The 25,905-nt window shown below is 62.3% G+C and overlaps 3 protein-coding genes across 4 annotated transcripts; 2 read left to right on the top strand and 1 right to left on the bottom strand.

Annotated features, from left to right (window-relative positions):
• Positions 1–705: 705 nt before the first annotated feature.
• Positions 706–3,530, bottom strand: NAB2 (NGFI-A binding protein 2). The gene is made up of 6 exons (XM_083881036.1): positions 2,729–3,530; positions 2,376–2,509; positions 1,856–1,907; positions 1,566–1,698; positions 1,279–1,479; positions 706–1,165 (listed from the first exon to the last, which is right to left on the bottom strand). The coding sequence occupies exons 1-6, from the start codon at positions 3,521–3,523 to the stop codon at positions 1,071–1,073; spliced, it is 1,410 nt and encodes a 469-aa protein (XP_083737162.1). The 5' UTR covers positions 3,524–3,530; the 3' UTR covers positions 706–1,070.
• Positions 3,531–6,216: 2,686 nt separating this feature from the next.
• Positions 6,217–11,562, top strand: NEMP1 (nuclear envelope integral membrane protein 1). 2 transcript variants are annotated; one of them, XM_083880907.1, is made up of 10 exons: positions 6,217–6,437; positions 7,103–7,224; positions 7,340–7,550; positions 7,757–7,829; positions 7,942–8,035; positions 8,180–8,294; positions 9,146–9,371; positions 9,861–10,034; positions 10,265–10,482; positions 10,856–11,562. In XM_083880907.1, the coding sequence occupies exons 1-9, from the start codon at positions 6,341–6,343 to the stop codon at positions 10,479–10,481; spliced, it is 1,329 nt and encodes a 442-aa protein (XP_083737033.1). In that variant the 5' UTR covers positions 6,217–6,340; the 3' UTR covers position 10,482; positions 10,856–11,562. The 2 variants fall into 2 exon arrangements, with proteins under 2 accessions (XP_083737033.1, XP_083737034.1); XM_083880908.1 differs by lacking the exon at positions 7,103–7,224 and having other exon boundaries at positions 6,321–6,437.
• A 1,457-nt stretch (positions 11,563–13,019) lies between these two features.
• On the top strand, positions 13,020–22,579 carry MYO1A (myosin IA; the record flags this gene model as incomplete). The annotated part of the gene is made up of 28 exons (XM_083880883.1): positions 13,020–13,142; positions 14,306–14,421; positions 14,613–14,707; positions 14,810–14,914; positions 15,014–15,060; positions 15,204–15,267; positions 15,339–15,437; positions 15,533–15,636; positions 15,716–15,863; positions 15,953–16,071; positions 16,155–16,241; positions 16,328–16,393; positions 16,507–16,611; positions 16,866–16,928; positions 17,033–17,233; positions 17,978–18,204; positions 18,601–18,801; positions 18,885–18,978; positions 19,682–19,831; positions 19,918–19,986; positions 20,241–20,327; positions 20,594–20,668; positions 20,775–20,909; positions 21,011–21,117; positions 21,186–21,318; positions 21,409–21,561; positions 21,632–21,759; positions 22,365–22,579. The coding sequence occupies 28 exons, from the start codon at positions 13,020–13,022 to the stop codon at positions 22,486–22,488; spliced, it is 3,225 nt and encodes a 1,074-aa protein (XP_083737009.1). The 3' UTR covers positions 22,489–22,579.
• Between the last annotated feature and the right edge of the window lie 3,326 nt (positions 22,580–25,905).

Raw genomic sequence — 25,905 nt, 5'->3', positions numbered from 1 at the left:
ATCGGGACCCCCATGGAAGGGGGGGACCCGATCCCCGCGCACCCCCGCAGTCAGCGCTTGCTTTGGGGTTTTGAGCTGTTCCCCCATCCCCTCCGGGCTGGAGCAGAGGGGGGGGGGCAGGAAGATAAGCCATAAAATAAAGTTTTATTCCAAAATAACAAAATAAATAATCTACTGTACACGGTACAAAGGAAGAGAGTCGCTAATGCTCTAAAAAGACACCACACAGTCCTAACTGGGGGGGTGGGAGGTGGGAACCCCGGGGCTGGGCACGGTTTATAGGGATGGGGGGGGGAAAAGGAGGAACCCCGAAGGTTTTGGGGCGGGGGGGGGGAAAACAGCACCTCCCCACTGCCCGTCAAACGCCGCCTGCATCGTGCTGGGAGGGGGCGACACCCCCACGATGGCACGTGTGACACCCCCCGGCACAGGGACCATGCTTGAAGCACACGCAGGTATTTGGGGGGTGGGGGATGCGGGATGGGGGGTGGGGGAGACGCGTGCGGGGGCTGCGGGTGTGGGGTGGAGAGTGCTGGGGGGGTATTTACAGCCGATGCGGTGCTGGGGAGGGGTCTCAGGGTTTGGGGAGAGGGAGGAAAGGGGGGGGTGCACAGTGAGCTGGCACGTGCTGCGGGGAGGGGGCTGGCGGCTGGTGCGTGGGCGCTGCGGGTGGGGAGGGGGGACCGTGTGCCCGCCGTGGGCGGCAGCGCTGACGTGGGAGCGCACAGTGCGACGCGTCTGTCCCCGCTCGGTGACGGGGCCGGGCTGGGGGGACGGTCAGCACAGGATGGGGAGGGGGCTCCAGTCCATCCAGGGGCTCCCCAGCCCTGGGGAGGGGGCGGTGGGGGCGCGGAGCCGGGCGGGATGAGGGTATTGCTGCTGCGGGGTGTCGCATCCCACCGCGGCTGAGGTAACCAGAGCGTCGGTGTGGGACGGGAGGGGGCCGGGGAGGGGGGGGCTGTGGATGAGACCCCCCCACCCCCAAAAGCTCCCCGGGCCCGGAGCTCCGCCGCACCCGTCCCCCAGCACGTTATTGCTTCGTTAATGGTGGCGGGGGCGCTACAGGGGCCTCACTGCCTGCTGCTCTCCTGCTCCACCTTGATGGTGCCCCGAGGGGGGTCTGGGGGGGCTGCAGGACCCCGTTCTGCCAGCCCGTCCTCGAACTCTGCGGGGAGAACACGGAGATGTGTCAGGACACGGTTCCACAGGAGAAAGCAGCGCTGCCGCCCTGACCCCCTCCCTGCCCGCCCAAAGCCCCCCGGCCCCGCGGGGGCTCACCTGCTCCGGGGGGCTTTCCCGGCAGGCAGGGGCTGAGCCGCCCCACGCGCTCGTGCGAGACCAGCCGGGCCAGGCGCAGCCCCTCGTCCATCAGCGTCTGCTGCAGGATGTGGCGGCTCCAGAGCCCGTGGGGGGCGAGGCCGAGGGGCACGTCCGGGGCCGCGGCGGGCGGAGGGGTCAGCCGGGGACAGGCCCCCGCCGCTGCCGAGAGAGGGGCGACAATCAGCGCCAGGGGTCGGGGACCGGCCACCACCAGCCCCCCGGGAAGAGGAAGGACCCTCACTCACCTTGCAAATGGCCATCGAGGCTCTCCCCGGAGAGGCTGCCCGTGTCCTCCTCCAAGCTGGGTCGGTAGCCGGCCCCGGGGGGCTCCAGCCCCACCGGCAGCGCCAGGAGCTCAGGGCGGCTCTGCTCTCCCGCCTGCCGGGAGCACACAGGTGAGTGAGCATGTCCCCTGTGCCACCCACCACCCCCAGAACACCCACGGCTGGCATGGGCAGCCCCGGGCACGTTGAGCCGTCACGCCCACGCTCACAGGTGTGCACACCTGCACAGGCTCTCCTGCACCTGCACCCACCTCCTGCTTGAGCCGCTTGGCCACAATGGCACCGCCGTCCTCGGGGTGGGCCCTGGGGGGGGGAAAGGGGCTGTGTCAGGCCCTGTGGGGGTGGTGGCCCCACGCTGTGAGCCGAGCCACCAGGCAGGGGCACTGCCAGAGAAGCTGAGCTTCTGGCACAGATGGAATTGGGGGTGGAAAAAGAGGGAAGCAGCTGGAAAGCGAAGGGAAAAGGCAGGCCTGGAACACTGGGCAGGGGGCTTTGGGGATGGAGGCAAGAGATGGGGGATCCCCAGAGGCATCCCTTTGCTGCCTGGCATCCCCCCCCACGCCTGGCATCCCCGTCATTCCCATCCTCCCCACCTCCCACGCTCCGAGGTCAGGCACAAACCACCCACGCTGGCAAAGGGGAACTGGGGGCCGCAGGGCCCTGGCCCCATCCAGAAGTGCTGGATCACAGTGCAGCTCCCAGGGTGCAAGGGGGTGACACCCAGGCCCCCCCAAAACCTACGAGGTGGGTGTTTCTCAAGCCTGGGCTCACCTGGCCACCTTGAGCGAGGACAGGTAGGTGCTCTCCCGCGCGACCTGCCGTGACAGCGAGAAGAGCTCGACGCGCCGCAGCAGCAGCGAGTTGTCCCGCAGGCAGAACTGGGCGGCCGCCTCGTTGATGATGAGCTGGGGGCAGAGATGATGCGTGAGTGGGGACAAGGGATGGCAGCGCCCACGGGACGGCAGCGCCCACACGACCCTCGGCTGAGGCAGCGCCGGATCCAGGCTGGCAGATGCCACCCGAGTGGGAGCAGGCCTCGAATCCCAACCCAGGCACACCCTCAGAGCTGCCCCATTCCCTTGTCCCGACCCAGCACGTCTCAGAAGTTCCAGCACGGAGCCCACCTCGTGCAGGGTGAGCTGCTTGCCCTCCCGGCGCCGGGCCTCGCCACGGCCGTAGATCGCGCTGTGCCGCCGGATCTCCTCCTCCTTCTGCCTGTCCCCATCCTCCAGCTGGAAGATGTGGCCCACGGCCTTGGCCAGCTTCTTGTTGAGCTTCATCAATGCCCGCAGCTCGGCCTCGCCGCCCCGGGGGCAGCTCTGCAGCAGCCTCTCCACGCTCTCCACCACCGTCCGTGCCAATTCCGGCTCCAGCTCCGTGCCCACCGCCTGCTCCCCGCTGCTCCCGCCCGGGGAGAAGGGAGGAACCCCCGGTTCCTCATCCCCACCACCCTCCGACTCGGGGGTGCTCCTTCCCGGCCATGGTGGAGCCGCTGACGGTGACAGCTTCTCTCCTGGCTCCGTGGGGCTGCGAGCTGGGGGTGTCCCAGCACTGCTGCTCCCTTTGCCCGTGGCCTCCCCAGGACTGGCGTGCCCATTGCTGAGCGCCTTCCGCCCGCCGGTCTCAGAGAGCTTGAAGAGCGGGATGCTGCTGACCGGGACGGCCGAGACGGGCTGGCTGAAGAGCCCCGGGTTGGAGGCCCATTCCCGCAGGGCCTTCTGTAGGCGGCGGACGTGGAGGGGTTTGGTGGCCATGCCCACCAGCGCCATGATCTCCAGGAACTCCTCCTCGCCCGCCTCGCAGAGCTGCTGCACGTCGTCCCCTCCTTGCTGGATGAAGGTCTCGTAGTAGCCCAGCAGGTTGGCGCGTTGCAGAACCCGGTAGAGCTGCAGCTCCCCCAGCGTGCGGGGCAGGGCCATGGCGAGCCTGGGGTGGACAGAGGACAGATGGACTCACCACCGGGATGGATGGACGTGCAGGAGAAACCCCCTCCCCACCCTTGGGCCTGGGGGTAAAGGGCAGAGGGAGTATTCCCATGTGTGTTCAGTGTCCCTAAACCCCACGGGGACACCCAGTCCCACCCATGTGCTCCAGGCTGGGACGGTCCCTGCAGCCACAGCTCCTGGACGTGGCACAGACACGAGTGGGGTCACCCTATCCCAGCCCCTACCCCTACCCTGGGCTGTGCCCACCCCGCCAGCCCCTCCACAGCAGGTCCTCACACGGGGCAGGACACACGTGGGGCTTCCCCCAGCCCCCCCAATCCCCAGGGATGATGTTCCAGTACCAATCCCACCACGGCCAACATCCCCCAGGCCTCTCACCCTGTCCATGCCCCGTTCCCCTGTGATCCCCTGGATCCCATCACGGCCACCCTGCCCTGGTGACCCCGCCCCGCTCGGTGCCCCCATCTCCACCCCGCTCCCACCAGGGCCATCCCTTCCCCGGCCTCCCTGCACCTGCTGGGTGCCCTCCAGTGCCCCATCCCTGCCTTATTCCTCCCAGTCCCACCAGGGCCATCCCCCCCCGGCCTCCCCACACCTGCTGGGTGCCCTCCAGTGCCCTGAACCCACCCTGTGCCCCATCCCTGCCCCATTCCTCCCAAACCCACCGGGGTCATCATCCCTTCCCCGGGCTCTCTGCCCTGCCCGGTGACCCTCGGTGTCCCCACGGTCCCTTTGTGTCCCCACGGTGCCATCGAGGCCATTCCCCCAGGAGCCCCCCAATCCTGCCCGGTACCCCCCGGTGCCATCGGGACCATCCTCTCCCGGTGCATCCCGTGGCCAACACCCCCTGGGCCCCCCGCCCTGCCCGGTGTCTCTCACTGCTCTGTCCCCCTCCGATCCCCCCCAAGTCCCACCACGGCCACCACCCCCCGGTGCCCCCCATCCCATCCCATCCCATCCCGTCCCCTCCCGCCGCCCGCCGCTCGCTCACCGCCGCCTGGACCCGCCTCCGTCCGCTCCTCCCGCCCCGCCGGGCGGCCGGGGAGGGGCGGGGGGGCTCCGGGGCCGGCTCTACCCGGTGGGTACCGGGGTTAGAGGGGGGGTCCCACGGCCGGGCCGGGCCGGGCGCGCTCCCTCCGCTCTGCGCGCCGCTCTCCGCTCTGCGCGCCGCCCACACGGGCGGGACCGTGAAATAGCAGCGGCCCCGGCTGCGCCGCGCGTGGGAGGCCCCGGGGGCGGATCCCGCGGCTGCCGCCCCCGCCGAGCGCGGGGAGGGTGGGGGGGGACCGCGGCGGGGGCGGCAGCACCGGCTCCCCCCTTTTCTTTCTATCCCCCCTCCGGTACCGGAGCACCGGGAGCGGCACCGGGGGGTCCCATCGGAGGACACGCGTGGCACGGGAGAGGCAGAACCCCCCGAAAGGGACGCGCTGAACCCCGGAGATCCCGCTGGGAGCATCCCCGGGTTCTGTGATAACCCGACGGGGCGCGGGGATGCTCCGGGTACCGGCAGCGCTGTTTCCCCCGGTGGTTTCCCCCGGTTACCGGAGCCCTGGCGAGGGGCGGGTATTTGGTGTCACCGGCACACACACGCTGCCCCCGATAGGTTTGGGGTGAACGCCCCGGAGCAGCGAGAACGGGAGCGGACGGAGGTTTCTGGGGTGGGCTGGGGGGATGCTGGAGCCCCCCGCCCGCAGCACCGGGGGAGGAAGGCGGGGGGGGTCCAGCCCTGCGTGGCTCGGCGCTATTTATACCGCGTTCGGCGCCTGGCGTGGGGCCAGAGCCGCCCACGCGCGATCCTGGTCGGGGGGGCCGTGCCGGTGTCCGGGGCACATCCCGGGGTACCGGGAGATTCCCCCCCCCCCCCATGGCGGGGGTCCTGCCCCAGCCCTGCCCGGCTCACCCCCCTCCCCACCGCCCCTTTCACGCCCCCCTCCTCCTCTCCCTTTTCCACGACCGAGCGTCCGGCTCTCGGGGCCGTTCCCAGCCCCGCCGCTGCCCCCGGCTGACGCACATCCTCCGCCCACGGCCCCGCCGCTTCCCGGCTCCGCCGCCCACGGCCCGCGGGGGGGCCGCCCGAGCCCGCTCCCCGCTGCCCGCCCACGGGGAGGGAGGGCGGCACCGCCTTTTTCCCGGGGCTGGGGGAGCCTCGAACGGACGGTGCCGGTAACGGGGCGAACCGGAGACCCTCCGGGCAAACCGAGCCGCCGTTTCTCCCGTGGGATGCGGACACGCTCGGCGGTGAATGCCGTGCCATGTCCGCCCTGGCAAAGCCCCGGTGGGGTCGCGGGGACCGGGACAACGGCGGGTTCGGCTACCGGGGGTGGGGCGGGAGCTGCGCGTCTCCCACGCGTGACCCATCACACAAACAACGCCAGGCCGCGCCCTGATAGGCGGAGGCGGTTGTCAATCAAACGGGATACACAAGAGGTGGAGGGCGTGACCGGCTAAGGCTGTGTTCTGATTGGTCAAAGGGCGTGTCTGTCAGAGCCGTTACCAGAGTGGGGCGTGGCTGTTGAGTGAATGGCAGGGGGGATGTTGGTCACCGTGGTAACCGGGGGAGGAAACACGGCTGCTTCCTGCACGCGCGCTGCTGATAGGTTAAATATGCTGTCAATCAAAGCGCCAGGCAGCTGGGGGGCGGGAGCGAGATTGGAGGTGATTTTTGATAGGTTAAATCAGCTGTCAATCGACGACAAAGCCCGGAGAGCTCCTTTTCCATTGGCTGTGGATGCTTCACGGCGGCCGAGCCAGACGGAAGCGGAAGTGGCCGGTGCAGCCGCGGCGGGAGGGATGAAACCGGCTCCGGGGCGGCGGCGGCGGCTCCCGGGACTGCCCGTGCTGCTGTTGCTGTTGGTGTTCCTGTCTTTCCGTTCCCTAGAAGCTACAGGTGATCGGGGCAGCGGCGTCCATGGGCGGGGGACCGGGGGGAGTCAGGGAGGGAAGCGGGGCGGCGACAGCCCCCGGGGCAGCGTGGCGGGACAATGGGACCGGCGGCCTGGGCCACGGGGAACCGCCCGGTGCCCTCTGAGAGACCCCAACGCCCCCAGGGAACCCTCTGAGCGCTTCCCGGGGCCTCCACGCTCAGGGGATCGGTGCAGCCCGGTGGGACCGGGATTTCGTGTCCCGTTGTCCCGATCCCCCGGTACGACCGGGCCTTCCGTGCGATTCGGGAACCGCCTCACCCCGAGGGGCGAGTGCGTGCCGGAGACACCCTCGGATTTATGTCCCTGAGGTGGGATTTTGGAACTAGGATTCGATTTAGAAGGGACACAGAACTAGAACTTAGAAGGGACACAGAGATGGGCCTGTGCTGATCCCCTCAGCCCAGGGCATGGGGTTATCCCAAAAAAGAACCAGAAGGTGTTTTCTGGGCCTGTGCTGATCCCCTCAGCCCAGGGCATGGGGTTATCCCAAAAAACAGCCAGAGGGTGTTTTCCAAGGAAAACAGTGGAAGGACTGTGGGGAATATGCCTAAATGGAGGATCCCCAGGGAAAGAAATGGTTTGGTGGGTGAAGCAGAGGGGCCTGAATCCTTCCCCCTGCACTTCCCAGGCACCAAGGATCCCATCATCCAGCTCCAGGATGGCCACATGTCCCACTATGGGGAATCCCAACGCTTCTGCTACACCAACACACGTGTCCCACAATGGAATGACATCTGGACCAGGACACAGGTGACAGCAGGAGAAAGAGGAAGAGGAGGAAAAGGAGGAGGAGGAAGAGGAGGAGGAGGCAGCAGATCCTCCCTGCCTCAACCCCTCCATCCATTCCCCCACTGTTTTCCCCCAGATCCGCGTCAACAGCAGCCGCATGATCCGGGTCACCCAGGTGGACAGCGAGGAGGAGCTGGAGAAGTTCAGCGTGTGGAACGTGCTGTTCTCCTTCCTCCGGGGGAAACTCAACGACACCAGCATCGACGTGGATCTCTACAGCAACAAAACCTGCCTCAAGGTCGAGCTGCTGGAGCCTGGCACCAACTACTCCGTCGTCGTCTTCCGACGTACGTCCCCTCCCTGGTGGGGAAAAGGGGACAGCAGGATGGGGCAGCTCATGATCCAAGGGCCTGTTCCTTCCTCAGGAAGGGAATTTGGTCTGCAGAAGGAATTTGGGGCACTTGGAAGTTCACCTGGATGCTGCCTCATCCCCTGTCCTTGTGTCCCAGCTCCCCACTGTGCCCCTCTCCACTGAGATTCGTTTTCTTTCCAGGCTTTGATCCGAAGCTGTTCCTTGTTTCCTTCCTGGGCCTGCTGTTGTTTTTCTGTGGGGACACCCTGAGCAGGTGAGCCCCCTCCTTTCCCCTGGGGCTGGGGCAGGTGGGCAGTGCACAGGTGTTTGTGCACAGGTATCCATAAAACACCCTCTGGGATTGATTCCCTGTGTGATTATTGCAGGAGCCAAATCTTCTACTACTCAGCTGGGATCAGTGTTGGCTTGTTGGCCTCGCTGCTTGTCCTGGTCTACATGATGTCCAAGGTCATGCCCAAGGTGGGTGTCACACTTTGAGGGGGTCAAAGGCCTCGTAGCCCTTTCCATACCTGGACTGGGATGGGCTGGGTTTGCTACAGAGCAGCTCAGCACCTGGGGCAGGTATCCATGTCCTGCCTCCAACCCCTCCTGTGCTCCCCCCAGAAAAGCCCTGTGTACTTCCTGCTGTTTGGAGGTTGGTCCTTTTCCCTGTACTTGCTCCAGCTGATCTTCAAGAACCTGAGGGAGATCTGCAAGTCCTACTGGCAGTACCTGTTAGGTAGGTGTGAGCTCTGGGATCCACCAGGTGAAAGCCTAATGGAGCTGGGGAGCAATGCTGAGGCTCCCTGTCCCTGGGGTGGTGTGAGGTTCCCCCTCATCCTCACGGAGCCCCCCCTGTAGAAATTTTTCCGTGGATGGCTGTGACAAGGAACTCTGCAGACCTGAGATGTTCTAGAAACACGTGGGTTTATTATTGCAAGGGTCGTGGGTAAACAGAGTTTTGCTTCCAGCCACCAGCCTGGGCTGGAGCAAAGCCCTAAAGAGAGAATGGGGGGAGAGAGAGATAGAAGAGCGCTAAGGGGTAAAAACGGGGGAGGAGCAGGGGGAAAGCGTGGGGAGAAAGCAGGAGCAAGAGAGGTGAGAGAGGAAGGGCAAGAGGGTAAGAGAAGAGAGGAGGGTAAGAGAAGAGAGTGATCACCTTGTTACAATACATTATATTTCATTTTGTGTTGAATATTCTAATTTACAGCGACCAACCGCCGTGAGATACAAAACCTACAAACTTTGCATGCAGCCTATGAGAACTACTACATGACCATGTCATTTTATATTCTAAACTCTAAAAGCTACATTTCTTATCTGTTTTTTCCCTGATGCCTTTGCAGAGTGGAAAGGCAACATTCCTGTCTTTTGTTTTCCTGTCTTTTCAACTCATCTTCAGCTAATCCCTGTCTTCCTGCCTGCCATGCTCACATCTCAAAACTGGCTTTCATTTCTATTTCACTCACAGGTTTTATATATAAAATATATATATATATATTTTTTTTTTACCATGCAGTCACATTCACAAGTCCTTCCTGTCCCATCTTTCCCCCCAAATTTCTGCCCCATCCCTTTGCTGCCCCACAGGTTACCTGCTGTTCGTGGGGCTCCTGAGCTTCGCCGTGTGCTACAGGTACGGCCCCTTGGAGAACGAGCGCAGCATCAACCTCCTCTCCTGGGCCCTGCAGCTCCTGGGGCTGCTGATGATCTATTCAGGCGTCCAGATCCACCCCATCGCCCTGGCCCTGGTGCTCATCGCTGTCTGCACCAAGAATCTGGATTACCCCCTGCAATGGGCCTTCGCTGCCTACCGGTGAGGCCTGTGGGATTCCAGCTTGCTGGATGGGTTGGGATGAGCTGCTGGGTGGAGCCTGTGGCACAGAACAGGGTTGTTTTCACTGGGGTTTGGGAGTGGGGTGGGTGACTTTGCCCTTTTTCCCCTGGGATTGGTGCAGGAGAGGGCCCTTGGGAGCAAGGAGCAGAGGTTAGAGGGGTGTGTTCCACTTTCCTCATTGCCAGCTGGCCCAGGAGCTGGTCCTGTCCTGGGAGCTCGGGCTGCCCTAGGGATTCATGTCTCAGGAGCTGGTTCTGCCCCAGAGATTCATGTTCCAGGAGCTGGTCCTGCCCCAGATTTCCTGTTCTGGGAGATGGTCTTGCTTTAGAGTTCCTGCTCTGGGATCCTGCCTGGGGGCTGGTCCTGCCCCAAGGATTCTGTCCTTCCTGAGAGTTCCTATCCCTGGGGTCCTGCTCTAGGGTCCCACCCCATCCAGACAGGCATTAACTGGTGTTTCCCCCCTGGCAGGAGGGTGCAGAGCTCCAAGCTGGGCCCGACCCCCCCTCGGCTGCTGTCAGAGGAGGAATATCGGCTCCAGGGTGAGGTGGAGACCCAAAAGGCCCTGGCAGAGCTGCGGAGTGTCTGCAGGAGCCCCGAATTCTCTGCCTGGAGCACAGTGTCCCGCATCCAGTCTCCCAAAAGGTGACAATCCCTGCGAGCAAGCTCGGGGTGGCCACCCTGTGTCCCTCTGTGCTGTCACCTCTGTCCTTAGAGACAGAGACACACGTCTGTGGTGTGTGGGAGCGCAGAGTGCCGGGGGGAAAGGATGGATAACACCAGGTCCCAGCACCAAAATGTTTTACCTGCGTGTGTCAGGGTCTCTCCAGAGAGAGATACACCTGCCCAACGTGTTGCTCCATGTCTTCTCCCAGGTTTGCTGATTTTGTGGCTGGTGCTTCCCATGTCACCCCCAACGAGGTGTCAGCCCACGAGCGGGAGTTTGGCCTGGAAAGTCTCTCCATTGACGAGCAGCTCTTCGAGGAGGATGATGATGATGATGAAGAAGAAGAGGAGGAAAATGTCAATTACTCCTTTGCTGGGAATCACAGGAGTGATTTCCTGCCCCACAACCACCTGGATGTTCAGTGAGGTCAGCAAGGAGCAGAACCATTGCTGGGCTGCTCCAGGCATGGTGGGGATGGTCCTGGTGGGGATGGACCCCCTCTGACAGGGAGAAAAGGGAGTCTGCCCTCCCTTACCTGCAGCTCCTCCCTGAGGTGTGAATGCTGTTGTCAGCACAGGTGACAGCTCTGGGTGTTGTGGGGGTGGGACACCTGGTCCTGGATGCAGCCTGGGCCCACCCCAACTTTTGCAGTGGGTGTTTGTGAGCTCCAGGGTGGCACCCCCAGGGCAGGGACCCTCTCCCAAACCAGCTGTGGGCTGCAGAAGGTGCCCCTTTCCCCCTGACTGGACACTGGACAGCCTGGGGTGGGGATGGACCTTCCCCTCCATCTCCTGTGCAGGTGCCTGAGGGTGACACACACGAGAGGAACTTTGGACCTGTCCCGCTGGTACCTGTGTGCTCAGCACCTGCCTGGAGCCGTGATGAGGGAGCTGCCAGTGACCTGCTCCTCCTCCTGCTGTTACAAATATCTTAGAGGGCTCCAGCTGGTCGGGCCACTCCTCTGCCTTGGCTTCAATCCCGCGTGGATGCCAAAAACTTCAGGGCTTCCCTGATGGAGCTGTGGAGCCTCAGGGTCTTTTGCTGGGTGCCCCTGGATGTGGTGTTGGGGTGGAGGACGTGCTCAGCCCCCTCTGCCCATGCCAGAGCTGAGGATGAGTGTGGATGTGCTTCCTCCCTTCCTCACTGCCCTTCTGCTGTTACTCCTCTCCCAGTGGGTGTGGGCAGGATCTGAGGGTGACCCCACCAATGTTCCAGCTCCCAGTGCTGGCTGGGGAGCTCTGCCAAAGCACAAAGCTGGAGGGGACACCCCAATCTATGCAACTTCCTAAGCAATAACTCTGCCCTCACCTCCTCGCAGTGTCTCAGCTGCCCTGGGGACCCCCAGCCTTGTCCCTACCTCACCTGGAGCTTCTGCCATCAGTTTGTCCCAATCCCAGCTCTGTCCCTTTGCTCCCCAGCCCTCGCTGCACTTTCCTCCCTGCTCAGGTGTGAGCAGACTCTGTTACTCTGTCCCCCCTCACCCGCAGCGTGGTGAATGACTGATTATATTTTTAATAAAGATGTATTTTTTAGGTCCTGAGCCTCATTTGTTCATCCCGATGTGACCCCAGGGCTCAGTCACCTGTGGGAGGTCTTTCTGCTGGGGATGGTGCGTGGGGACACAACAGCCCCTGGGTGACACAATCCCTGTGGCAGGACCTACCGTGGCCTCAGGCTGGGCTGGGACCAGGTGTCCTCTCTGAGGATATTTGTGCTTCCCTGGGGACAAGTGTCCCCCCTGGGGACAGGTGTCCTCCATCGAGCAGCCCTGGCCAGTCCCCATTCTCCAGCCCTGTACCTTGCCCATTTCCCGCAGCTCAGCAGAGGAAGCTCCCTTTGTTTGCTCGGCTCCAGGATTTTCCCTTCTTGTTCCTGCTCTGAGCTGCCGGGTGGGGAAGGCACACAGGGGCTGTAGCCGGCGGCATTCCTGGGACTGATCCCCCACCGTGCCTCAGTTTCCCCATCTGGGAGCTCTGGGGGAGGGCTCTGTGTCCCCCCCGCCCCTCCGTGGGCCGGACGGGGCCAGTACCGGGCTCTGGGCTGGGCTGAGCCCCGCCGGTTCCGGGGCAGCTCCAGCTGAAGCCGCTCCAGCTGAAGCCACTCCACTGCTCTGCCAGCGGGAGGTGAGTCGGGGACCCCTCTGCTGCCAGACAGCGCCTGGAGAGCCTGAACCCCCCAATCCTCAGCTGGATGGGGGTACGCTGTCCCCATAACCCCCATCCCAGGGCACCTGCATCCCACAGGGTGTGGGGAAATGGGGTGTGGGGACTGGGGTGAGCCCAGCACTGCCCTGGAGCTCTGGGGGGCTCTTACTGTGACTCCCACCCATGGCTGCTGACCCTGGGGGTCTCAACCCAGCAGCACGGGGGACTCAGACCCCTGGGGGGGTCTCTAGAAGCCGCATCACCTTTTTTGCCCCATCCTTCCCCACCTTCTACTCGCTCTTGAACTTTCCCCGGGGCACAGATAAGTGGGGCTGGGTTTACAGCCCTGCGCCCCAGCTGTAAAGCGAGGGTGAAGGTCAGCTCCGGGAACGTGATTGTGCTGTCACAGGCAGGTGAGGGATGAGGGACAGCGGGGACAAGCAGCACACAGGGGTGACCTGTCGTGGGGCTTGGGTTCCCTTCTCCACCCCGGCTTCCCACTGCCAGGAAGGAGGGAGGAAGTGGAGGCTGAATTAATCCCTACCCCAAGAATAGGATCCAGGTGTCCGCATTTCCTGGCCGGGTCCCCATTTCCCCTCAGCGTCCGGCTGTCCCCAGCTCCACCAGGGGGTCCTGGGCACCAAAATACCCTGGGAAGGACCTCCCTGTGCCTTGTCCCCTGTCCCCAGGGTTTGGGGGCAGCAGCAAAGATCCCAGAGGCTGCTGAGGAGCTGGGGGGGTGTTTTGGGGAAGGGGTTGGGTGTCTGTGGTTCCAGCCCTCCTGTGCTGTGTCCCAGCTGTCCTGGAGCTGCCCCGGCCATGGAAAGCTCCTCATCACCGCTGGACGCCGAGGCTGTGGCGGATCTGGTGCTGCTGGACCCGCTGACAGAGGAGTCGCTGGTCCAGACGCTGCAGGAGCGGTTCCGCCGCCAGGACATTTATGTGAGCAGCGGGACGGGGGGAGATTGGGGGGGATGAGAGGGGCTGCTGGGGTGGGAGTGGGATGTGGGGTCTGGATGAGGATTGGGAGGGCTGCAGGGTCTGGGATGGGGATTGGGATACAGGGTATGGGACGGGAAGAGGGATATGGGATCTGAGATGGAGAATGGGATATGGGGTCTGAGATGGGGATTAGGAAGGCTGCAGGATCTGGGATGGGGAATGGGATATGAGAGGTGGGATGGGAAGAGGATACGGGGTCTGAGATGGGGAAGGGGAAGGCTGCAGGGTCTGGGATGGGTAGTGGGATATGAGGTCTGGGATGGGAAGAGGGATATGGGGTCTGGGGTTGGGATTGGGAGGGCTGCAGGATCTAGGATGGGGAATGGGATATGGGATCTGAGATGGGACGAGAGATATAGGGTCTGAGCTGGGGATTGGGAAGGCTGCAGGGTCTGAGATGGGGAATGGGATATGGGGTCTGGGATGGGATGGGGAGAGGATATGGGGTATGGGATAGGGATTGAGAAGGCTGTAGGGTATGGGATAGGAAGAAGATGCAGGGTCTGGGATGGGGAATGGGATATGGGGTCTGAGATGGTGATTGGAAGGGCTGCCGGGTCTGGGATGGGGACTGGGATACAGGGTTTGGGATATGAGGTCTGGGATAGGAAGAGGATACGGGGTCTGAGATGGGTATTAGGAAAGCTGCAGGGTCTAGGATGGGGAGCAGGATATGTGGTCTGGGATGGAGAATGGGATATGGAGTCTGAGATGGGGAATGGGAAGGCTGCAGGGTCTGGGATGTGGAATGGGATATGGAGTCTGGGATGGGGAAAAGGGTCTGGAGTGTGGGAGAACTTCAGAGTCTGGGGTGGGGAGCAGGATGTGGGGTCTGTGATTGGGAGCAGGAGAACCTTGGGGTCCAGAGTGGGAACAGGGTGAGAGGCCTGGGATGCAAAGTGGGAGGGCTGCGAGGTCAAGGGTGAGGAGGGGGATTTGGGGTCTGGGATGGGGAGAAGGACCTGGGAAGAAGGAGGGCTGCAGGATCTGGGATGGGGAGCAAGATCTGGCATCTGGGATGAGGTCAAGGGTCTGAGGTGGGTATGGGGAGCACCAGGACCTGGCCTGAGTCCTCCCAGCCCCTCATCCCCGCTGTCCTGCAGACATACATTGGGAATGTGGTGATCTCCGTGAACCCATACCAGTCCCTGCCCATCTACACCCCGGAGAAGGTGGAGGAGTATCACAACTGCAGCTTCTTTGCCGTGAAGCCCCACATGTGAGCACGGGGAGGCTGGTGGTGCCCTTGGTCCCCTGGATCGTGCCAAGGGCATCACTCCCGGGCAATCCCAGGGTGTCAGGGTCCAAGGGAATCCACTTGGGGCAACGCCACAGCCACAAGGGGGAAGTCTTGGCATTTCCTGACGCCCCCAGATGACTCCAGCCCCTTCCAACCCCTCTTTTCCCCAGCTATGCCATCGCTGACGATGCCTATCGCTCGCTGCGGGACCGGGACAGGGACCAGTGCATCCTCATCACTGGGGAGAGTGGTGCTGGCAAGACAGGTACAGCCAGGGCTGTGAGGGGGGCTCAGGGCACTGTGAGGGGCTGGCACAGCCCCAGGGCCCACAGCCCCACACCAATGACCCCCTGCCCCTCTCTGGCAGAGGCCAGCAAGCTGGTGATGTCCTACGTGGCAGCCGTGAGCAGCAAAGGGGAGGAGGTGAACAAGGTGAAGGAGCAGCTCCTGCAGTCCAACCCTGTGCTGGAGGGTGAGTGCCCCACATCCTGAGCCTTGGCTCCTGCATCCCAGACCTGCCAGGGTTGAGTACATCCCCCTGAACCACCATAACCCCCGTCCTCTCCTGCAGCCTTTGGAAACGCCAAGACTGTCCGAAATGACAACTCCTCCCGATTCGTGAGTGACCTGGGGAGGAGGGTTGGACCCTGCTGGGGCTGTTGGCCCTGATGGGGCTGGGAGCACAGAGGGGATGGGGGTGTGGGGAGTGCAGCTGCTAGTCCTCCCAAAACTCCCTTCTCTGATCCAACCTCCTTCCCCAGGGCAAATACATGGACATTGAGTTCGACTTCAAGGGAGACCCCCTGGGCGGGGTCATCAGCAACTGTGAGTACCCACCACCCATCCCAGGGGGGTTCCACTCCACACTCCCCAGTGACACTGAGCCCTCCCCGCAGACCTGCTGGAGAAATCACGCATTGTCCGGCACGTCAAGGGCGAGAGGAACTTCCACATCTTCTACCAGCTCCTGGCTGGGGCTTCGCCGCAGCTGCTCCGTAAGTCCAGACCCCACAGTGTGGGGGATTGGGAGGTGAAACAGGAGCTGGGGGGACGGATCGTGGCTGAACTGGCTTTTTATCCCTTCAACCAGAGCAGCTGAAGCTCCACCAGGACTGTGGGCACTATGGATACCTGAACCGGGAGAGCTCCAGCCTGCCCGGCATGGACGATGCAGCCAACTTCCAAGCTATGCAGGTACCCACGGGAAGACAGGATTTCCCTCCAAAAATCCTGGTGTCCACCCCATTCCCTGAGCTGTAGTTTCCATCCCCAGGATGCCATGAGGGTCATCGGCTTCTCGCCCGCTGAGGTGACGGAGCTGCTGGAGGTGACGGCCGTGGTGCTCAAACTGGGCAACATCCAGCTGAGCAGCAGCTTCCAGGCCAGTGGGATGGAGGCCTGCAGCATCACCGAGCCCCAGGGTAGGAATGGGGATAGGGATGGGTTTGAGGGGGCTGTGGGGACCCCCTCAGCCCCTCCTGGGCTCTGGCATTGCCATCTTCCCACACAGAGCTGCGTGAGATCTGTGAGCTGATCGGGCTGGACCCCAGCACGCTGGAGCAGGCGCTGTGCTCCCGCACGGTGAAGGCACGGGATGAGACAGTGCTCACCACCCTCACTGTCCCCCAGGTGAGCAGGAACACCCCCAACCATGGGGCTGGTGCCCGGTAGCCCCCCAAGAGCCGGCACCAGCCCCTCTCTTCTCTCCCCAGGGCTACTACGGCCGGGACGCGCTGGCCAAGAACATCTACAGCCGCCTCTTTGACTGGCTGGTGAAACGCATCAACACCAGCATCCAGGTGAGCTCCAGGGGATCCTGGAGCCCCAGCAGGACCCTGGACCTCCTCACCTGACACAGGGTTCAACACCTCATTATCTTCCCCAGGTAAAGTCAGATGAGCAGAAGAAGGTGATGGGTGTCCTGGACATCTATGGCTTTGAGATCTTCCAGGTGAGGGGAGGAACCACCAGGCCCCATTCAGGGGGCTCAGGAGCAGCAGTTGAGACATGGGGCAGGGCTGGGGGCTTGGGAAGCACCTGCCATACAGGACCCTTCTCTCGCAGGACAACGGCTTTGAGCAGTTCATCATCAACTACTGCAACGAGAAGCTGCAGCAGATCTTCATCCTGATGACGCTGAAGGAGGAACAGGAGGAATATGTCCGAGAGGTACCTCCAGCCCCTGCCAGAGCACGGCCCCAAGGAGGTCCAGCCCCCCTGGGATGGGGAAGTGCTGGAGACAGCTCTGCTCCATGTCCCTCCCTCGTCCCGCTCCCTGCCGAGAGCAGATTCAATGGCAGGAAGGGATTCAGGATCCTCATCCCCGTGGCCGGATGTCCGGTTCCTGCCCCACATCAGCTGGGGGTGTCCACGGGGCAGGGTCTGGGTTATTATCTGTGTCTCTGACCCACATCTGCTCTCAGGGCATCCAGTGGACCCCGGTGGAGTTTTTTGACAACAGCATCATCTGTAACTTGATTGAGAATGTGAGTTGCCTGCCCAGTGCTGGGATCTTGGGGTTCCAGCTCCCCACCCATAACCCAAACTGGGATTTCTCTGGTTTGGGGTGACACCATCCATCGTGGCACAGAGCACCACCGGGATCCTGGCCATGCTGGACGAGGAGTGCCTGCGGCCCGGCGTGGTCAACGAGGACACCCTCCTCACCAAACTCAACCAGCTCTTGGCCACACACAAGCACTACGAGAGCAAGGAGACGCAGAACGCCCGGCACGTCACCGACACCAGCCTGCCAGAGCGCTGCTTCCGCATCCACCACTATGCTGGCAAGGTCCGGCAGTGCCTCCTGCTCTTCCCCGTGCCCTGATCCTCTTCCCAGTGCCCTGATCCTCTTCCCAGTGCCCCAGTCCTCTTCCCAGTGCCCCGATCCTCTTCCCAGTGCCTCAATCCTCTACCCAGTGCCCTAATCCTCTTCCCAGAACCCCAATCGTCTTCCCAGGACCCTGGTTCCCTTTCCAGCACCCTGGTCCTCTTCACAATGCCCCAATTCTCCTTCCAGCACTCCAATGCTCTTCCCAGTGCCCTGATCTTTTTTCCCAGCACTCTGGTTCTCTTACCACTACCCCAAACCTCTTCCCAGCACTTCGGTTCTTTTCCCATCACCCCAGACCTCTTCCCAGCATCCCAGTCCTCCTCCCAGCACCCCAGGCTACTTCCCTGCATCTCAGACCTCCTCCTAGCTCTCTGTACCTCTTGATAGCATCCTGATCCTCTTCCCAGTGCCTCAGGTCTCTTCCCAGTTCCCTGGTCCTCTTCTCGGCACCCCAGACCTCTTCCCAGTGCCCCAATCCGCTTCCTCTGGGATGCTCTTCCAGCATCCCAGTCCTTTTCTCAGCACCCCAGTTCTCTTCCAAACATCCTGGTCCTATTTCCAGTGCCTCAGTTCTCTTCCCAGTGCCCTGGTCCCCTTCCCAGCTTTGCACAGGATCGGTGGGGCTGGGCTGGGAACAGCCATGGAGATGCTGAACTGTCCCACCCTCCCTGCCCGGGCACTGACCCTGCACTGTCCCCTCAGGTCACCTACAACCTGACGGGCTTCATAGAGAAAAACAACGACCTGCTGTTCCGTGACCTGTCTCAGGCCATGTGGGCGGCCCGGCACGCGCTGCTGCGCTCGCTTTTCCCCGAGGGGGACCCCCAGAAAGTCTCCCTCAAGCTGCCACCCACGGCAGGATTCCAGTTCAAGTCGTCCGTGGCGATGCTGATGAAGAACCTCTACTCCAAGAACCCCAACTACATCAGGTACAGGCCCCAGCAGAGACCCCCAGGGTGAGGTGTGGCTAGAGGATAAGAAATTAAGGACATGCACACAGTCAGTTGTCAGAGTAAAAAAAGGGGCAGTTTGTTTTTTACCTTGATTTATATAGATTTTGGACAGTGACCAAGGATTGGACAAATGAGGTTGACACCTCTCCAGCCACACTGCTCAAACTAGAAGTCTATCAGTTGTCCTTCCTCCAGAGAGGAATGCAAACAGGAAGAACAATTTACAAAACTTTTGTTGGCGTGAAAATCTATAAGAAACACCACTACAAAAAATACAAACCATCAGAAGGCTGAAAAAAGATCAGGGTGACAATGAGGAGCTTTGGTGCCTGTGAAACCCACCCCCACCAAACCCACCACTGCTCTCTGCAGGTGCATCAAACCCAACGACACCAAGTCAGCGATGGTGTTCACGCCAGAGCTGGTGCTGGCACAGGTCCGGTACCTGGGGCTGATGGAGAACGTGCGTGTGAGGCGGGCGGGCTACGCCTTCCGCCAGCTCTACGGCCCCTTCCTGCAGCGCTACAAGATGCTCAACCCCCGCACGTGGCCCCGCTGGGATGGTGGGGACAGGTATGGGGCTGGCATGGACTGTGAGAGTCAGGGGGCTGCTGTGGGGGGGGTCTCTGACCAGCCTTGTCTCTGCTGTGGTGCAGGGAGGGGGCTGAGGTGCTGCTGGCAGGTCTGGAGTTCCCCGCAGAGGAGCTGGCGTTTGGCCACACCAAGGTCTTCATCCGCTCGCCGCGCACTGTGAGTCTGGGAATGGGGGAGTGTTGTGGTTTGAAAGCAAAATGAATGAGAGGCTCCGAGTCAGAGATATAATTTAATAAGAAGAAAGGTAAAAAGGTAAAAGTAAAATAAAAGAAATGCAATAACACAAAGGATCACTGACAGAGTCAGAATACAACCTGAGCAGGATGGTGGGAGCAGTCCAGGTGAGGTGCTCTTCCTGAAGCAGTGATCCTGTAGAAAGGTCTGGGAGCTCTGCTCCTCTGGGAATCCAGTGGATAAGTGCTCTTGCACTGTCCCACATACCAGCTTATATCCAGGTGAGAATGCTTGGCTCCTCCCCCTGGGCAGAGCATCTCACAATAGCATGAGAAGTGTGAAATGGGTCCTTGATGGCCCATTAACAGAGATAACCCCTGGAGGGAGTTACCTGTGACTCATGGGCCAGGCGTTAATGGGCCATTAGCAGAAGACACCCCAAAGGCCATTAGCAGAAGATACCCCAAAGGCCATTAGCAGAAGAGGCAGGGGGCTTGGGAAAACACTAGCCCACCTGGTTTCAACAGTTCATGAAGATGGTGATAGAATAAATACTTTGTACATCCTACACTGCAGCCCAGGACAGGGAGTTTGTGGGGATCCAGATTTATCCTAGGAGTTCCTGGGTGTTGCTACAGCCCCTGGAGCTGCTCAGTAACCCAGTGATTGCCATGGCTGTCCCCAGCTCTTTGACCTGGAGCGGCGGCGCCAGGAGCGCGTGGCCCAGCTCGCCACCCTCATCCAGAAGATGTTTCGGGGCTGGCGGTGCCGGACCCAGTACCAGCTGATGCGCAAGAGCCAGATCCTCATCTCTGCCTGGTTCCGTGGCCACAGGGTGAGGACAGGGCCATGCTTTCCCTGCCCATCCCTCTCCCCCTGGCTCTCCAAGCCCACCCAACTCACCCCCTTGTTGCCCTGCAGCAAATGAACCGGTACAAGCAGATGAAGCGGTCGGCACTGATCGTGCAGGCGTATGCCCGGGGCTGGAAGGTGAGGGCTGGGCACCCCCAGGACCACCAGTGGGGCTGGCCTGGTGTGAGGGAGGAGGGTGGGTGGGGACAGGGGCTCTGTGTGCCCCACGGTGGGACCAGGAGCTCCGTTTGTCCCACAGTGGGACCAGATTCACCCTCATCTCCTCTCCCCGTCTTTCCTCCTTCTCTCCTGCCTCTCTCCTGCCTCTCCCTCTCGCTCCATTTCTGTGTTGGTGTCTCTCCCTCGGGCTCCCTGGGCTCTCACCCCGGCAGTCTCGCCGGCTCCTCCGGGAGCTGAAGGCCCAGCGCCGACGCCACGCGGCCGCCACCACCATCGCCGCTCACTGGAGAGGGTACCAGGTAACGGGGCCAGGTGCTCTCAGGTCACCTCTGTCCTGCTGTCCACGCCACTGTCCATGACACCGTGTCTGTGTGTCCCTTCCAGTGTCTGTTATTATGTCCGTGTGTCCGGGCTGTCTGTCTGTCTGCCCGCCCACCCTGTCGGGCTGGAGCCTCTGTCCTCTCCAAATAGGGATGGGGGGGATGTAGGGGATGAAACACCCTTGTCTTTGTGGGGCTGGTGGTGGGTGATGTCCATGTCCTCACCGCTGGCACTGTCCCCTCAGGCACGCAGGACCTACAGGAGGTATTTCCGTTCCACCGCCAGCACCAACTTGGCCAACTTCATCTACAGGCGGCTGGTGAGTGGGGCTGGGGGAGAGGGGGCCACGGTGCCTTCCCAGCCCCCTGCCCTGGGGCTGGATGCTCCTGTCCTCTGCTGACCCCTTGCCGCGTTGTCACCTCCAGGTGCAGAGGTACCTGGTGGGGCTGGCAAAGAACCTTCCACCTCTGTCAGTGACAGACCGGACCTGGCCCTCAGCACCCTACAGGTTCCTGGATAACACCAACCAAGAGCTGAAGAACATCTTCTACCACTGGAAGGTGGGAGCAGGGGGAGGCGGGGAGGACCCCAGGTGGGACCTTGGTGCGCCAGCTCACCCCGGAGATTTTTGGCAGCACCAAATCGCCTCCTCCCTCGGCAGTGCAAGAAGTACCGGGACCAGCTGACGCCGTCGCGCCGGGCCCAGCTGCAGGCCAAGCTCTGTGCCAGCGAGCTCTTCAAGGACAAGAAGACCCTCTACCCCAAAAGGTGCCAGGGCAGAGGGCTGGGGGTTCAGGGGAGCTTGGGACAGCAGTGGCTGACGGCCTTGTCCCCAGCCTGCAGCAGCCCTTCCGTGGAGAGTACCTGGGGCTGAAGCAGAACCCCAAGTACCAGAAGCTCCACGCCGTGGCCAAGGACAAGCTGGTGATGGCTGACAGCGTGATGAAGGTGAACAGGGCCAATGGAAAGGTGAGATCCTGCCTTGGCACCGTCCCCTGAGCAGCAAGAGGGTACATGAGACCACCATAACCCCCTGCCCACGCTGACCCCCACCCACAGACAGTCCCACGCCTGCTGCTCCTCACCACCGAGCACCTGGTCCTGGGTGACCCCAAGGCTGCCCAGCCCAAGACCGTCCTCACCCTCAGTGACATCCGTGGCGTCTCAGTCACCCGCTTCTCTGACGGATTCCTGGCCCTGCACCTCAAGGAGGTACCTGGGGAGGGGGGCCCTGGGGGTTCAGGGGGTCCCCAGCAGGGCTGACCCCCCTCTTGCCCCACAGGTCTCCACAGTGGGGGCCAAGGGCGACTTCCTGCTGGTCAGTGACCACCTCATCGAGCTGGTCACCCGCCTGCACCAGACCTTTGAGGCCGCCACCGGGCAGGCGCTGCCCCTGCACATCACTGACAGGTGTGGGTGGGGCTTTGGTCGGCGTGGCTATTGTGGGTGTGGTCACAGTGGGTGGGGTCGGAAGGGCAGTACTGCAATGGGTGGGGCTGTGTGGATGGGTCAGGGCTGGGGGTGCAGAGGGTGTGGCTTCTGTGGGTGGGGCTACCTTGGGTGGGGCCAGGAGGGTGGGGCTGATGTGGGTGGGGTTATTGTGGGTGGGACAGGGTGGGGCCAGGAGGGTGGGGCTGGTGTGGGTGTGGGCACTGGAGGGTGGGGTTACAGTGGGTGGGGTTATTGTGGGTGGGACAGGGTGGGGCTACCTTGGGTGGGGCCAGGAGGGTGGGGCTGATGTGGGTGTGGGCACTGGAGGGTGGGGTTACAGTGGGTGGGGTTATTGTGGGTGGGACAGGGCAGTGCCCAGGATGGGATTGAGGTGGAGGTGGAGCCTCCAAGGGTGGGGCACCATGTGAGTGCCCTGATTGGCTGCAGAAGGAAGATGCTGAGGAGTGGGTGTACCCAAGGCAGCTCATTGGGCAATGAGGGGATGGCCCTGGGCGTGTCCCCTTCCCACCTCCCCATCCTGACCCCTCCCCATCCAACCCCTCTCCTCCATCCTGCCCCCCCAGGTTCTCCACCCACTTCCCAAAGGGCGACGTGTCCATCACCGTGGTGGAGTCACCCAAGGCCAGCGCCAACGGCCCCGTCTGCAAGAAAAAGGGCAGCAACAAGATGGAGGTCCTGGTGCAGTGAGGGGCTCCTCGCCCCTCACACTGGCACCCCTGACCCCTCCTTGTGTCATCCTCCACCCCTGTGGGTGCTGGCAGCACCCAGGCATCACTCCAAACCCATTAAAAGGATGCTGAGGTGTCAATATCAGTGCAATGTCACCCCATTACAGGGACCTCAGGACACAGCACCCAAACTAGGGGGGCACAGCCCAGCCTGGTGATGTAGCCCCTCATCCCAGTCTCCTGCTTTTCCTGGCTTTTCCTGATGTCTGATTGCAGCCAGCACTCAGCTCGCAGTGATTGGAAAGGCTCCAAATTGTGGCCACTTTTCTCATCAAAGTGGCTCAGAGCTCATGCTGCTACAGAGGCAATTTCTTGGTGCCTGTGGGTAGATCCATAGGGGGTCTCTGTCATCCTCCTGCCTGTGCTGGCCATCCTTGTCCCCCTGCTCAGAGTCCCCTACCCTGCTGCAGGACACCCATGAAGGGGCTGGTGCTGTAACTGCACTTGGGGACAAGGGACACAGAAAATGGGATAGAGGGAAGTCACTGCACAGCCCCAGTGACACTGGTGCACCCACTGGTGCAGCCCAGGACCTGCAGGACCCCCATCAGTCCTGCAACCTCCAGGTGCCTCAGGACCCCCATCAGTCCTAAAGTGTCCTCAGGACCCACATCAGTCCTACTGGACTCTCTGGACCCCCACTGGTCCTGGTGCTCTCAGGATCTGTGGGATGCTGTCACTCCTCCACCTCCTAAAATCTTCAGGACCCCCATCAGCCCTGCAGCCCCCAGGTCCTACAGGAACTCCATCAGTCCTTCAACCCCCAGGTGCCTCAGGACCCCAATCAGTTCTAAAGTGTCCAGGACTCTCTGGACCCCCACTGGTCCTGCCGCTCTCAGCATCTGTGGGATGCTGCCACTCCTCCAACCCTGAGAATCCTCAGGACCCCCATCAGCCCTGCAGCCCTCAGGTCCTTCAGGAACTCTGTCAGTCCTCCAAACCCCAGGATCCATGGGGCCAGGACCTGCAGAACCCCTCCCAGCCCCCCACAACCCTCCAAACCCCCATCAGTCCTCCAGCCTCCTGAACCCTCAGGCCTCCCACCACTCCTGCAGCCTCCAGCACCCCACACTCTCCATGACAGACTCTCCCTCTCTTTGCTGCCTTTTCCCCCCTGCTACACTCATCAAGCTCTTGGAGAGGGTTTTTATCCTGTCCCCACACATCACTCGCATTCCCCTCTGGAGCTGCCAACTCCCCGTCACGTCACCATCAGCACCAGCTCCCAGGTGGGCCCCGGAGCTCAGTTTGTCGTGCAGGGGGAGCGTGTGCGGGCAGCTCCCGCACGTGAGGGGGGCACGTGCCTGTGCCTGGTGGCACTTTGGTGGCCTGGCCGTGTCTCAGCACCGAGGGGCTCCCCCACTCTCCGTCACGTCCTCATCCAGCACAGGGACCTTCCCCAGTGCGAGGGACGAGAGCCGTAAACAAGCCCGGGGCATCGCGGCTCTTCACAGCTGCGTCGCGCTTGGCATCGCACAAAGTAGGTGTTATTAATTAATTAGACCGTCTCTGGCCAGGCTCCGGTTTAATTAACGTTGCCGGCACTGCAGATGCTGCCCTGCCCCGGGCTGTGCTGCCACGTGAGCCGTGGCTGCTTTCCCGAGGGGCTGCCGCAGCCACTGGAGCAGTCGCCACGGCCTGTTGCTTGGGATGGAGTCGGTGGCTCTCATTTGGTAGCTCAGTTGTTCCCTTTTTCCTTGTGTCATTCTGCTTTCTCCCAAATTTTCCTCCCAATTTTCCACCTTGGCACAGGAGTGGGTAGGCCAGGAGTGCTGCAATGGGGCAGGTGTGAGGCACGTGTGAGCGTGTGTGTGCAGGTGAACTCACACGTGCATCTCGTGTGCACAGTGGGAGCCTGGCTGATCCCCATCTCCCCCCTGAGACCCCCCAAATCCTGGCTGTAGAGCCCAACATCCAGCCAAGACCATCCTTCCACCAACAGCCACATCGTGATGTGCCCACAATGAGGGGCTGGGGGGGAGCATGGGCACAGTGCCCGTGTGCTGTCCCCCCACCCTGGGGTGCTGTGTGGGCATAGTTCCCATGTGCTGACCCCCACCCTGGGGTGCTGCGTGGGCATACTTCCCATGTGCTGACCCCCACCCTGGGGTGCTGTGTGGGCACAGTGCCCGTGTGCTGTCCCCCCACCCCGAGGTGCTGAGTGGGCACAGTGCCTGTGTGCTGTCCCCCACCCTGGGGTGTCTCTGTGTGGGCACAGTGCCTGTGTGCTGTCCCCCACCCTGGGGTGCCTGTATGGGCACAGTGCCCATGTGCTGTCCCCCACCCCGGGGTGCCTGTATGGGCACAGTGCCCGTGTGCTGTCCCCCACCCCGGGGTGCTGTGTGGGCACAGTGCCCGTGTGCTGTCCCCCACCCCGGGGTGCTGCGTGGGCCGCGTGTGCCGCTGTGTGTGACTCTTCGCGTGCTGTCGGTGTCACCGTTCCTGCGTGGGCGGTGAAGCTGCGGGCTGGGGGTACCACCCTCCCCAGGCCCCCATTGGCAGCTCTCCTCTTGCCCACCCACGCCGTGCCATGGGCAGAGCCCCTTATTTAACGCCGAGCAGGAACCGCTGCCCCGGTACTTCTCCTCCCGGCTGAGCCCGGGCTGGGGGAGCTGCCCATCGCTGCTGACCACTGCTGCTGACCACTGCTGCTGACCATCACCACTGCCCACCACGCCTCGAGGACTCCCTGCTCTGCAGCCACCAGCAACCAGGATCCCTCAGGCCTGGACTCCACCGCAGGGCTCGGCAGGTCTGTGTCCCCCTGTCCCACAGCCCTGGGGGTGTCCCAGGGCACCAGGGGGCTGCTGTGCCCTGTCCTCACCCCGATTAAAGAAGGCAGAAGGAGGATGTGGAGGTTGGGACAGCGCTAGGGAGGGCACAGGCAGGAGGAGAGATGGGGTGAAGGTGTTGCTTGAATTTGGGAGGGTTTGGAAGCAAGTGCAGCTGTGGGGAAGTGTATGAGTGTGTCAGAGGACACGGGTGTGCTGAGATGGGTGAACGTGCAGGACAGAGCCTGAGCTGTGTCCACATCCCACACCCGTGAGTGTTTGCACGGCTCGTGTGTGTGTAAGTGAGTGAGTGAGTGAGTGAGTGCACAACCGAGTCACCAGGGGCACGAATAGGGGGACATGGGACCTCCAGGGCCACATCAGGGCCGTGTTCCTCTGCACACCCCATAACGGGACCCCTGTAATGCACCCCCAGGGTCCAGCCCCATCCCAAGGGACACCTGCAGCCCGGGAAAGGGAAAGCGGCGCGGTCTCTCCTCCTCCAACCGGCTCCCCCGGCTCCCCCGTCTCCCTTCTCGCTGCTTTCCCTCCCCAGAGCCCGATTCGGTTCCAGCCTCACCCACCGAGGAGTCACCGGCTGGGGA

The sequence above is a fragment of the Zosterops lateralis genome, assembly GCF_965231275.1.
Source record: "Zosterops lateralis genome assembly, chromosome: 32".
Lineage (NCBI taxonomy): Eukaryota > Metazoa > Chordata > Aves > Passeriformes > Zosteropidae > Zosterops > Zosterops lateralis.
This window is presented reverse-complemented; position numbering and strand designations above follow the sequence as displayed.

What these genes read in the sequence shown, in the direction of transcription:
- NAB2 (XM_083881036.1), bottom strand. Translation starts at nt 3,523, where the DNA reads ATGGCCCTGCCCCGCACGCTGGGGGAGCTGCAGCTCTACCGGGTTCTG. An exon ending in TCCTCGCTCAAGGTGGCCAG is followed by an intron (nt 1,908 to 2,375) that starts GTGAGCCCAGGC and finishes TCCCCCCCCCAG; the next exon opens with GGCCCACCCCGAGGACGGCG. An exon ending in CCTCGATGGCCATTTGCAAG is followed by an intron (nt 1,480 to 1,565) that starts GTGAGTGAGGGT and finishes CTCTCTCGGCAG; the next exon opens with CGGCGGGGGCCTGTCCCCGG.
- NEMP1 (XM_083880907.1), top strand. Translation starts at nt 6,341, where the DNA reads ATGAAACCGGCTCCGGGGCGGCGGCGGCGGCTCCCGGGACTGCCCGTG. An exon ending in TGTCCAAGGTCATGCCCAAG is followed by an intron (nt 8,036 to 8,179) that starts GTGGGTGTCACA and finishes TGCTCCCCCCAG; the next exon opens with AAAAGCCCTGTGTACTTCCT. An exon ending in TGGGCCTTCGCTGCCTACCG is followed by an intron (nt 9,372 to 9,860) that starts GTGAGGCCTGTG and finishes CCCCCCTGGCAG; the next exon opens with GAGGGTGCAGAGCTCCAAGC.